The 11406-nt window shown below is 40.8% G+C and overlaps 2 protein-coding genes across 4 annotated transcripts in view; one reads left to right on the forward strand and one right to left on the reverse strand.

Annotated features, from left to right (window-relative positions):
- LOC141910634 (atrial natriuretic peptide receptor 1-like) overlaps nt 1-11151 on the forward strand; it is a 30932-nt gene extending 19781 nt beyond the window's left edge. For both annotated transcript variants that reach the window (XM_074801328.1, XM_074801329.1), the window contains exons 15-21: nt 6775-6915; nt 7254-7377; nt 8867-8935; nt 9327-9501; nt 9644-9742; nt 10153-10244; nt 10699-11151. In XM_074801328.1, the coding sequence (XP_074657429.1) occupies nt 6775-6915; nt 7254-7377; nt 8867-8935; nt 9327-9501; nt 9644-9742; nt 10153-10244; nt 10699-10794 (796 nt within the window). In that variant the 3' untranslated portion in view covers nt 10795-11151. The remainder of the gene's footprint in view (nt 1-6774; nt 6916-7253; nt 7378-8866; nt 8936-9326; nt 9502-9643; nt 9743-10152; nt 10245-10698) is intronic.
- Nucleotides 592-2240, reverse strand: LOC141910640 (uncharacterized). Of its 2 annotated transcripts, none has more exons than XM_074801339.1 (3): nt 2116-2240; nt 1466-1577; nt 592-1366 (listed from the first exon to the last, which is right to left on the reverse strand). In XM_074801339.1, exons 2-3 carry the CDS (start codon nt 1506-1508, stop codon nt 792-794), a joined length of 618 nt encoding a protein of 205 aa, XP_074657440.1. In that variant the 5' UTR covers nt 1509-1577; nt 2116-2240; the 3' UTR covers nt 592-791. The 2 variants fall into 2 exon arrangements, with proteins under 2 accessions (XP_074657440.1, XP_074657439.1); XM_074801338.1 differs by having other exon boundaries at nt 592-1369.
- Nucleotides 11152-11406: the final 255 nt, after the last annotated feature.

Raw genomic sequence — 11406 nt, forward strand, 5'->3', positions numbered from 1 at the left:
TTTGTTGTCGGTATTGAATTGAATTGGTATCCAATGTTTGGAACGACTACGGTACCTGTTGTTTGGTTTTCTTAGGTACCGGTAACCGACGGCCATCGCCAACGGACGTGTTGATAATACTCGAGTAAACTTTTTTCTATATTTACGTTTGATAAAGCAATTCATATAGTTTTAAGCTGTCCTGCATATCTCAGGTAGTGGTGATAATGGGCAAGCTGACCCGATTTTCTGTCTTTTTTCTCCGATCAGGAGGTCCCGGCAGACGGTTCAATTTTGAGCCCAACTTATAAACAAGGAAATAATCCACAACAAACGAGGGGGTCTTGGGGTCCTCCCCCTAAAAAAGTAAACTGGTTTTTGGTGCAATTTCTAAGCAATAAATGAAGTCTTGATGGGGAAAGTGCGTTCCTTGGTAGGGCTACTGAGACTACAGGCTTGTTTCCGGGGAGTCAAACACTGGGGATCTCGAAGGGCCGGCCGAGTAACTCGCGGGGTTTCGGCTATATCGCAGCGGCTAAACGGATATGACTACTTAAGTTTCTTAGGATGGATTATTATATCAATAGAATATGTATTTTCTTACTAAAATATTTATAAATTATAAAGGAATAAGATAAGTTAAATCGATAAGCAGATATTAAGTATCAATAAAACATAAGGTAATAATAAACAACGTAAATCAGCGTAGAACATGGAGTGAAGTAAAACTAAAATAGAACATCTACAAGCAAGGAATGTATCGGATAATCTTCAGAATGACGCACGGTGTAGGTAGAAGTGCACGCAGTTAGTTAGTATTGTCCGTTTATGTGTCTATCGAAAGTATCAGTCGCATGCTTTACAATTACGGCGATGTACACAGAAATCGCCACAATTACGATTATATTCACGGCTATTCCTACGCCCAGGGTTGCCATACACCATTTCCACGTTTCCTTCGACAGTTTGGCGGCTTTATCGCGATCGCCGCACGATACGGCCGACCGTACGTCCATCGACTTGATGACGGCGACAATTCCCAACGGCCAACAGCAACAAATCAACAGATAGATAGCCAGAGCTAAATGGTCGTTGGGTGGGTTCGAAAGAATCTGCGGCTGAGTTACGATCATGGTTGAATGCGGATACATCTGATGCGCGGTGAACTGGCCGGCATAACCCGGTGGTGGAGGTGGTACTTGATAACCTGGTGGTGGGCCTGTTTGATAACCTGGCGATGGGGCTGTTTGATAACCATGGGGTGGGGCTGGTTGATAACCCGGTGGTGGGGCTGGTTGGCCGGTATATCCTGGTGGTGGCTGTTGTCCTTTCATTTCGCTAGGTGGCGCCAGATACGAGTCGCTCTCCTCTGGTGACGCAGTGGGCTCTGCTGATCGATACGAAACGAAAGAAACAAACAAATCGATATTAGATGCTGCAATTTGTTGGAGCGAATATGCATGAAATATTATTGAGAGATATTTACCGCTCGTAGCGTAAGCGTATGTCGGAGGTTGCTGAGACGACATTATCTGTTACCAGGCGTCAATGTATACGCTCTCCGACAGTGAATCGAAGTCTCTTACAAAACGGCTAATCTGTAAGACAGCGTTCAAAATTAACCTCAAAACACAAGGATTCGTCTAGAATTCGACAGAACCGGGTTGAACTTTGAATCTCTCAGGCGTGAAGCATGCGTGTCCCTATCCCAATTTCACATTCTTGACTTAATTGGCTTTAGTCAGTTGGCCTATGCATAAAACTAGTACTTTTATGGTTTACTAGATTCAGTTTAAGTACGAGCTGTTGCTACTAGTGTATAAATCGGGTAGATGAGATTTACCCGATGAAACGTACTAATGCACTTAGCGAAAGTTTCATATATAAATCTAGTTAGCCTTCAAAATACTGTTTGTCTTTTTGGTTCTATCTACACAAGGCTACTAAGTGGCTACTCTACAACTCTAAATAAGAGACTGAACTAATTTTCAAATCTAACTCTCAAGAAATGTACGAACTCGGGTCGTTGAAGACGGTTAAATATAGTAGTTAAGGTTTTCAGGTTTCGGTTTCGATCACAAATTACTAAATGGTTCTGCGCAGCATTATCAACTGCGCAGTTTACTGTCAACCTACCTTCCGTGTATTCAGACACACTTTAATTCCTTGTTACACTCAAAGATTGTAAGTACTGCGAATGAGAACACGAATGTATAACCTCTAGTACATAATAGGCCATGCGCGCATTCAACGGCATGCAATGACGTCAGCAAGCTTGATTGTAAGATTGATATACTGGTTTTTATCTCTATTTTTCAAAGTACCAACTGGTTTATTACTTGTATGACATGCATAGTAGATGCGTGTAATGATCATATATACGTCGATGGCTCATATGCAACTCGTAATAATTTGAGGTTAGCTCCATAGATAGCAAAACATATAATTTCATCAATGTAATAAAAGTAGGCTACGTCATTACGTAAATATGTGTCGTCAATTCGATACTGGACTATAATGGATGATGTGGTTTATTTATTTGTCCCTGGTATACATTGTTAAGTCATCCTTGATAGGCGGGGATTCGAACCTCGATATCATCACTGCCACGGTACGCCAACCCCTCGTCCAGATAGAGCTATTAGGCATTTAAGTGCCGGGGCAATATCATGAAATGAAATGTAATTCTTGAAAATGCCCATCTATACCATCGGTGATATGAATTTATATAAAGGAATGAAAATTTAAATAGCGAAATCGAAACACCAGCAATAGAATTAATTCTATGCTAGGAATTTGCTCACTAGCGGTTTACGCTAAACAAACCCCGATACACCGTAGTGAACTGAAAACGACTGTAAGACCTCCGCGTATTTCAACGGTATCTCGTTATACCACGACTGCCAAGATACACGCACTGATCAAAGGGGTGTTTTTGGCGTTACAGCAGCCTTACCCGTATTGAAATGTCCTTCGTATCATTTATTTTTCAGTGATCAACCCTACATTTCGAAGTAGTTTTAGATTTTCAATATATGAGAGGAGAGCGCTGCATATAAACGTCTAGGATGCGTGAAAATGAGACTAATGTTTCAAGATTTCCTGGAAGATGACCCCTTTGAAAATTTTGGGTCAGCCCTACCCCCATTGTACATCATCTATTTGTCCAGTAGTCTTCTGATGTCGACACGTGGATGCGTCGGTTCTTAAAAACAATTTCCCGGTAAATGTGACACATGGTACTTTTAGTTATTCTACAATATTTATTCCATATACAACATACAAACATTATAAAATTCTTTTTAAATGGAGGTTAAGGCCGCATAATGAGTATTAACTGCCGATAGCAAGAGGGAGGGGGAGGGACGGTTGAGTAGAGTAGGGAGAAGGGAAGGGTGGGGTAAGGGAGAAGGATGAAGGAGAAGGAGAGGTAGAGGGAGAATGATGAAGGGTGGAGAGGGAAATGGGTAGGGACAGGGAGGGTTGAGGGAATCTCTATACATAGCCTATCATACTTTCCAGAGCCGTCGGAACAGGGCCGTCGCAACACTTTTTTGCTTAACAAAAATTTTTTTCAAATGCACGCTGTACCACGAAGCAGCTCGTCGTTCTTTGTACTAGGTGGTTGGCTCACGACTTCTCATGCTTCTGTGAATGAGACCGTGAAATGGCCCCAAAACGCATCTCCGGCGATTGAAATTTCAAAATTTTTCTAGGCGAGGGCCCCAGACCCCCCTTTAGAAATAGGCCTCGCCACTGAAAAATTCCTTCCGACGGCTCTGCTTTCCGTGATGTTAATTAGAACTTTAACTTGAGTAGAGTTGGTGTGTATAGCTGTTTGTTTCCTATGCGATAGTGTAATACACAACACCAGCGATCCACACGCTATGCATGGCTATGCCGGTAAAAATTGCCATTATACACAATCTGCGAGCAGCTTGCGAGTATTTATCGGCCTGCTGTTTGTTCCCCTCCTTTTTCGCTTCGCGACAATCGAGCGACCTCATGACGGCGGAAATCCCGAACAGCCAACAACAGGTGACTACGACGAATATCGAGAAGCATAAATAGTCGTTTGGGCCCGCATCGATAGAGCTCGTGTCGGTCGTCGTCTGACTGGGTTCGACGACCAGTTTACTAATCGGTTTTTTAGGTGTTTGTCGTTTGACTTGCGTGTAATCGGATAACGCGATTCGAGCTACTTCAATCTTTTCTCCCTCCGGTATGCGCTCGGGTATTTCTATTTCGGGATGTCGGAAAAATGCTTCGGGAATCGTTACACCAGTTGTCGGTTTTATTGGCGGCGTCGGCGTGTCTGCTCCCGATGAAAGATTGTCGTTTTCGTTTGCAGCCGCCTCTGTCGGTTCCTCAGTTGTTGCAGACGATCCGCCTATATCTACCACTTCATCAGGATTTAGCATCTCTATAGAATCGTTAGTTTCTCCGTCCGACTCTTCAACCGACTTTGCAATCTCCTGTACGGTTGTCTCCGCTTCAGAAATGGTCACCGTAACTTGATTACCTTCCTTCGTATCTGCGGCTACAGTTCCTATATATTGAAAATCATCATTATCGTTTCAAATCAACGTGTACAAGATTCATCCAAACTTTGGAACTTTTTATTCAATTCACCTTCCATATCTGTGTAAGTGTTTTCCCATGAAATATTGCCAATCAAACGCTGGTGTTAACCGTGGACAGTGCTACCTACAAAATCGATCAAATACACTTTTGAAAACTGGTAAGTCTTTTCGTCGCTCTGTCCCGCTCTATGACGTTAACAATAATGCGCAATTTCTTCTTGTTCAACACGGACTTCTGCCTCTATCCACAGAACGCCCAAGCAACGTATTTTTATATGCCCGTAAAGATGGTAAGCAACGAAATTAGTTTAGGCAAGTGACAGTGTAGGAGGTATATCTACCCCCCCCCCCCCAATATTGATGAAACAATAAATATAAATTCTTCTCTGTTCTAAAAGTGTTTTGTCTCGTCGTAAGGCTCTTCGCTTGCGGTACATTTGATAAAACCCACAATAATTATGAAACGGATTCGGAAAGAAGTATTGTTCGCATCGCATTCAAAAAATGTATTTCCGAATTCATAGTTATTGTTTCATAACTATTGAGGGTACCCTATAAGTGACCCTTTATAACACTTTTAGATGATTTTGTAAGCTATGAATTCGAGGAACTTTGAGCACCTTATTCTTCTGTGCGTATGTATATAAAACCATACAAAAGTTGGCTTCGTTCTGCATTTCCTCCGCGCATTATCGAGAACTGACGTCGACGTGAAGCCTTGCTAAAGTTTTATCGCGTCGGCTTGATTTGATTAAAAACACGGTGTTTGAGGTGGGTTCTAAGATTGACCACACCCTGATTATCAACTGTGTGGTTATTTCAAATTACAAAGACAGGGCGGTCTTTGATACTCTACGCCCAACCCCAAGACTGAGCGTTTTGAACCTATTGTTTAGATCATTGGCTATGATTTCTAGAAATAGCTATGCAGGTAATCGAGCTATAGATGATAGCCTAAGAGGCTATGAACTTGAGTCTTTTTAAAGCAAACCTAAAGAATTAGATGCATATTATATTTTGCAACAATAGAAATCACCTCAGAATTGCTATCAGTATTTGACACAGAATATTTCGAATTTTGTAGATCTTAGGTGTGGTGATTTTAAACAAATTTGTTGTATGATAATACAGTAGACTGTGCCTCGTTCGATAGAGTTGGGACTGTTAAATATTTCACCGAGTTAAGAATCGGGGGAGACGTTATCGTAACGAATGTCAGCAGGCAAAATTCAAGTTGCCCGCACGCGAAAGCACTGCGCCGAAGGAAATATGAAAAATGGTAGATATTTGGCAAACGGCAAAATACGCAGAAAAAAATCACCCGCACACGAGCCGAATAATGCACCGCGCACTTTGCGTGCGCACTATTCGGCTTTTGTATGGAGGAAGTCTACCGTACATCGATATTAAAGAATATAAAGTTTACCTGCTGTTCTGCTGATGGCGGTGGTGCTTCTGGACGTGTAGCTGCAGTTACGGTGGCTATTATTAACAACAGACGCGAAAGTTGTTAATACGAATCTGGACCAACGCCCAAACACGACGATGATTAGTTAGCGATGTGTCAAAACAGTTGCTGATTACACTGACAAGTTGATATAATAATAAGCAGTAATCTTCGCGTGAATGCGTGTGAAAAGTTCGAAACATTGCGTAGTTTCTGAATTTGGAGATATGACGTCATTTAGTAGTTATAAATCCAGCCCCGACCTACTGTCAGTCACACATGTTCCTCGTACGACTTTTCCTTCTCTAATGTCGTTAGTAATCAGTTGATATGCCTTGCATCAATTTGTCCGGTAAGGATTTTACATTCAGAAATAGACAAAATTCTTTCCTAAATTTGTTTTCATTTATCAGCGATAGAAACGATAGAAACCGCGCCGCGGACACTCGGGACGTTGCTGTGACGTTTGTGTTGTCCCTCTAATACCTGTAATGGGTTTGAGTGGAAATGAAATAAAAGCCGTTTTTCAACATTATGCGAGCGTATTCTAAGTAAACAATCGCTAAGAGATGAAAACAACGACAATTTCTTTTACGTGAATTCATAGTTTATTTCTGAAAACTAAATCCTCAACAAACTGACACACACAGAACAAGTGATATCAACGAAACGAAGCGTCGCACGGAGCACACGTACGATTCTATATTTAAGCGTATCTATACTATACTAGCTTTATCGGGTGCGGTGATTCGTTTCTAAATTCAGAAGTGTGAATATAATGGACAACATGATATTATTGATGGAACAGCATAGCGACCATTTAGAGGAGTTGGTTAATCAGCGGACCACGGAACTGGAAGAAGAAAAACAAAAAACCGACGAACTTCTGTATCAAATGTTACCTCGGTAAATTAACTTTCCAATAACGCACCCTCCCCCGATAATGACAAGACACCATATCTTGTTTCCAAATTTTGCAATTTTGCAATTTTGTATGGCCGTCTTTTATGAACAGCCCCAGTAGCAGAGTGAATAAATTTTACATTCTGAATCCATTTTTCGGCAATGCAGAAAGATACGATTTGTCGCCAGTGAAAACCGTCTCTTTTCGATAACCTCCATTATTCAGCCACTCCATGTGAAACAACGAATAACTGGAAACACTTTAATGAAACCATAGAGGGGGTATGGGAGCTAACCGTTTGTATCTATTTCATTAATGTTGTTATTTTATCATTATCCAGAACGGTAGCTGAATCGCTGAAAACTGGTTCGACCATTTATCCGGAGAGTTTTGAAGAAGCGACTGTATATTTCTCAGACATTGTCGGCTTCACGAAACTGTCCTCGACCAGTTCACCGATGCAAGTAAGTTTTCAAGAAAGCAAAAGCGGCCGATGAAAATAGTTAAAGTTAAAGGACATTGTTCGGAAACATGTTTCCGTCGCCTGTTTTCGTGTTTCCGCGCTTCGTATGCGTTGGGCTTTATTGTCTCGAATAAGTCGCAGGACTCCTCGTCCGTGATTAGAAAGAACCACGAACAACATGGCGGTCGCTGTAGTTCAAACATAAAGATGGCGGGCACACCAGCGAAGAGTCTCAAATTGAATATGCGTTCGATTATTAGTTCCGACCACAGTCGACTATATACGATATACGATATACGATATACGATATATGATATAAATCGAAGTTTTTTGTATAAGCTTTCTCGTAGTTCAATTGTAAGCCGCCTACTTCGATATTGTGAACCTATCGTATTTCATATTGAAATCACCGTCGTCAGGAGACAGACTCGCTTTATACGCGGGCGACGTTTTCTAAGAAATGCGAGACGTATAGCCGGCATTGTTTCTCTCGGAAACAAATTGGAAACCTTAATATCTCGCACGCAAGCTCGAGCGCGCCAACCATCGGGTTTATCGATATTAGGTTAAATATAGCCGCCTGCCTTCTATTTATACGGTATAGCGGATAAAATACAACAACTTCCATATCTGTTTTTATCGAAGTAATTTTCTGTCGTATTGATTTTTTCGGTGTGGATATCTACTTGCGTAGCGACAACAGCCGCCAACATTCACAAGTTTACTGTATTAGCAGAAAAAAGCTCGGCTCCATCATTAACACGACGCGTTGGACAGAAACTCTTATAGATCGCTGCGAAGCATCTTCTCTCATCATTCCGTATCTCGAATAATTCATTCTTCACAGATATTCTCGACCCGGTTCCGCCAGTTCTAAGTCCAGATTTAAGCTCGTTTATACTCATCGATAATTATGTTAATCGGGACTAGTTAGAATTGTGGAACTTTCTGATTTAATGTTACCTCAATCCAGATCAGTTTAAAAGACATCTCAAAACCGCCTTGTTTTGTGACTATTACGATGAGATTTTCTCATTTAAACAGTATTATAGGATCCCTTCGCCATATGACAACAATTCATTTATCCGAATCGGATCCGAGATCAGTCTGAATTACTATTTTGTTAGAAAGTGTCCATCGTGGTTTTCTTTGTGGCCCCATCCATAATGGCCGCTGTCGCTCCTCATTTTGTGTCAAAACTACTAAATTACGTTGCAGCCAAAAAAAGCTTTTGAATTCTAGTTCAGTTTCAAACCCGTTCCTCGATGGGGCTTTCTTTTTCATAAAGCCAAATATTCATCCACCACATCGATGATTAGTGAAGATGATAATGCGGATTTGGACCGATCGATGGGTTAAAACCCCGTTAGCTCTATCTCACAACACTGAGGAGCTGAATCCTGGCTGATACCAGCGTAACTAAGTCTATATGATTTAACCTTTCACAGATTTAGGTGGTACGCGTTTAATTAGGTATATTTCATTTACAGGTGATTGATTTGCTCAATGATTTATACACGTGTTTCGACGCTATTATCGACAATTACGATGTTTATAAGGTGAGAATATTTTGTTACATCGCGGCGGGTGGTTGGAACTCAGAGTAAGATAGAGTACGAAATCATTAACTCTTAAACTAATGACTTAATCTGATAACTTCATTCTCAAATTCGTTCTTCACGGCTCTTGCATTCTACTTTCCAAATTCTAAATTTTCACTTGTTTTTAACGACGAATTTTGGGTAGATGTGCCCTTTACGTCATCAATATTGGGGTTAGCGTTGTTGGACTGGTTACCAGTCAATGCAATCGTCGATATATTCAAATACAAAATAACTTTATTGATCCTTAATATTGATCACGGTCGATGATATTAGGCAAAACAAAACGTGTCATTTTTCTTCAAAAGGCGTCAATAATCTTGAGTTAGCTTGTTGTCGTATTTCGCAGGTGGAGACGATAGGAGACGCGTATATGGTAGCGAGCGGACTACCGGTGCGGAACGGACGTCGCCACGTTACAGAAATCGCCACTATGGCGCTGGATCTGCTTAGTTCTATCGCTAGTTTTCGAATGCGTCACAATCCGGACGAGAAATTGCAGATGAGAAGCGGTTTTCATACAGGTAGGCTGTTGCGAGATTTCCTCTCTGGAAAATTTTTAAAAGCATCGTTGTACTAATCGAAATTAATCACGGACACACAAAATATGAAACATACAACTTTGAATTAGCCTCTATTTTAGGATAACAGGTTAAGCTATTTCAGGGCCGGTCGCCAGTGGAGTAGTCGGGCTGAAGATGCCACGCTATTGTTTGTTTGGCGACACTGTAAACACCGCCTCGAGGATGGAGTCGACTGGTTTAGGTATGGACCCAATATACCCCGACGATGATTTCTTTCATGTCTGTTTTAGACTTTTTAACTTTCCTTCGCCTATCTATTAGATATATTTGATTTGGGTCGGCAGGGTATCACTTAAACGTATCACAATGGGTTCGGATCTTACATCAAGCCTGAACTAGCAAGCGACTGATTATGGGGTTAAATTTGTTGGGCTGCCTTATTCAATACATCGAGATTTGGAAACAACTATAAGGGTTAAAGATCGTATATCGTTCATTTATATTTTTGGTTGTTTTCCACGTGGTGTAAAAAATCAAAAAGTTCTTTCTCAAGTATATATTGATACTTCGACCCTTATGCTGGTTTTGAAGACCAGTTTTTAGTTCAATTAACCATAATTTTGAAACAACTATGTTGATGATAATTTCCAGCTCTTCGTATACAAGTCAGCTTCGAAAGTTACATCGCGTTGGGGGAATTCGGTGGATTTTTGCTAGAAAAGCGAGGCGACATTTCCGTCAAGGTAACTTATTCTGAAAATATCAGATTTGATAAGCAGCACAAGTTATGAATATCATCAAAACGTCTTGTTGTATCGTAATATGTGGTTAATATATTTTACTTCTTGAAATCATGGACTGCGAGTCCGAATCTTGAAATCTTTTGGCGCTTGTATTTGGATCAGAATATTCGGTGAATGGCATTTTTATACGATTTCTGAAATTGCCGTCATATGCCAAAATATGGCTCGAGTCAAAACAGTTGATTCCCCGTGTGTATCAGGAAAGGCATCTGTGGAACGGGTTTACTCACCCTAATCTATGCATACGTACATGTAGTTAGTTTCAACGACTGAAAAGCGTCCTATATTTTGGTACGCGTATTCTGAGAAGTGGATATCACTTTTACAGAACGACGATTGAATTATCACTGAACGGCGGACGATTTATAATTAATAATGACCCGATTTTTTTCAGGGAAAAGGATCGATGACGACATACTGGTTGAAAGGAAAAGACGGATTCACGAAAGCCCTACCCGAACCGACGATGCATCCATTATGTATCAAGTGAAGCGGTATGAGAAATGTAATGAAGTGGGCTGACTATCATCAAAACGTAAAAGACTGACTTTTTGGGGAGGGTTGAATTTATGTCATTCATTTATTTATCTAATGTTTTGGAGATTGGCCCTGTATCAATTCAACAACATGAGTCAGTGTTCTCGTAGAATACGGCTTTTTATCCGTATAGGGCCCTATACATACCATACATCGGTCTAGGGCAGCTATAACGGGGGAAGTAAACTAAAAATTTACCAAAAACAACAAGAGACTTCAATATTTCTCTGCTCAGGTGTATTGTGGTAAAAATGTGACAATCATTCGATGTATTTATTCTAGAAATGATAAAAAATGAATCTCTGTTTAATTAGACGTTGTTTGATAAAATAAATTCCGTAAAATGAACCGCACACGATTTGGGTCAGTTATTTTTGTTGATGTGTCTGACGTGAGGTTGTTGAACTCATGTCGGCTCGTGGGATGATTATACAGAAAAGAACCGGTTTTGATGTCGTTCCTTTGGCTTAAGAAACTACATCTTAAAAGGCCGGTAATGATACCCGTTCACGAAGCGATGGCATAGACCATAGCTTAAGCTGTAGTCTATAAGACCACTGGGCCC

Source organism: Tubulanus polymorphus, chromosome 9, assembly GCF_964204645.1.
Source record: "Tubulanus polymorphus chromosome 9, tnTubPoly1.2, whole genome shotgun sequence".
NCBI lineage: Eukaryota > Metazoa > Nemertea > Palaeonemertea > Tubulaniformes > Tubulanidae > Tubulanus > Tubulanus polymorphus.

Excerpts from the sequence above, each read along its gene's own strand:
- LOC141910640 (XM_074801338.1), bottom strand. The coding sequence starts at position 1,508 with ATGTCGTCTCAGCAACCTCCGACATACGCTTACGCTACGAGCG. Across the intron at positions 1,370-1,465 it reads ATACGCTTACGCTACGAGCG|CAGAGCCCACTGCGTCACCA; the intron begins GTAAATATCTCT and ends CGTATCGATCAG.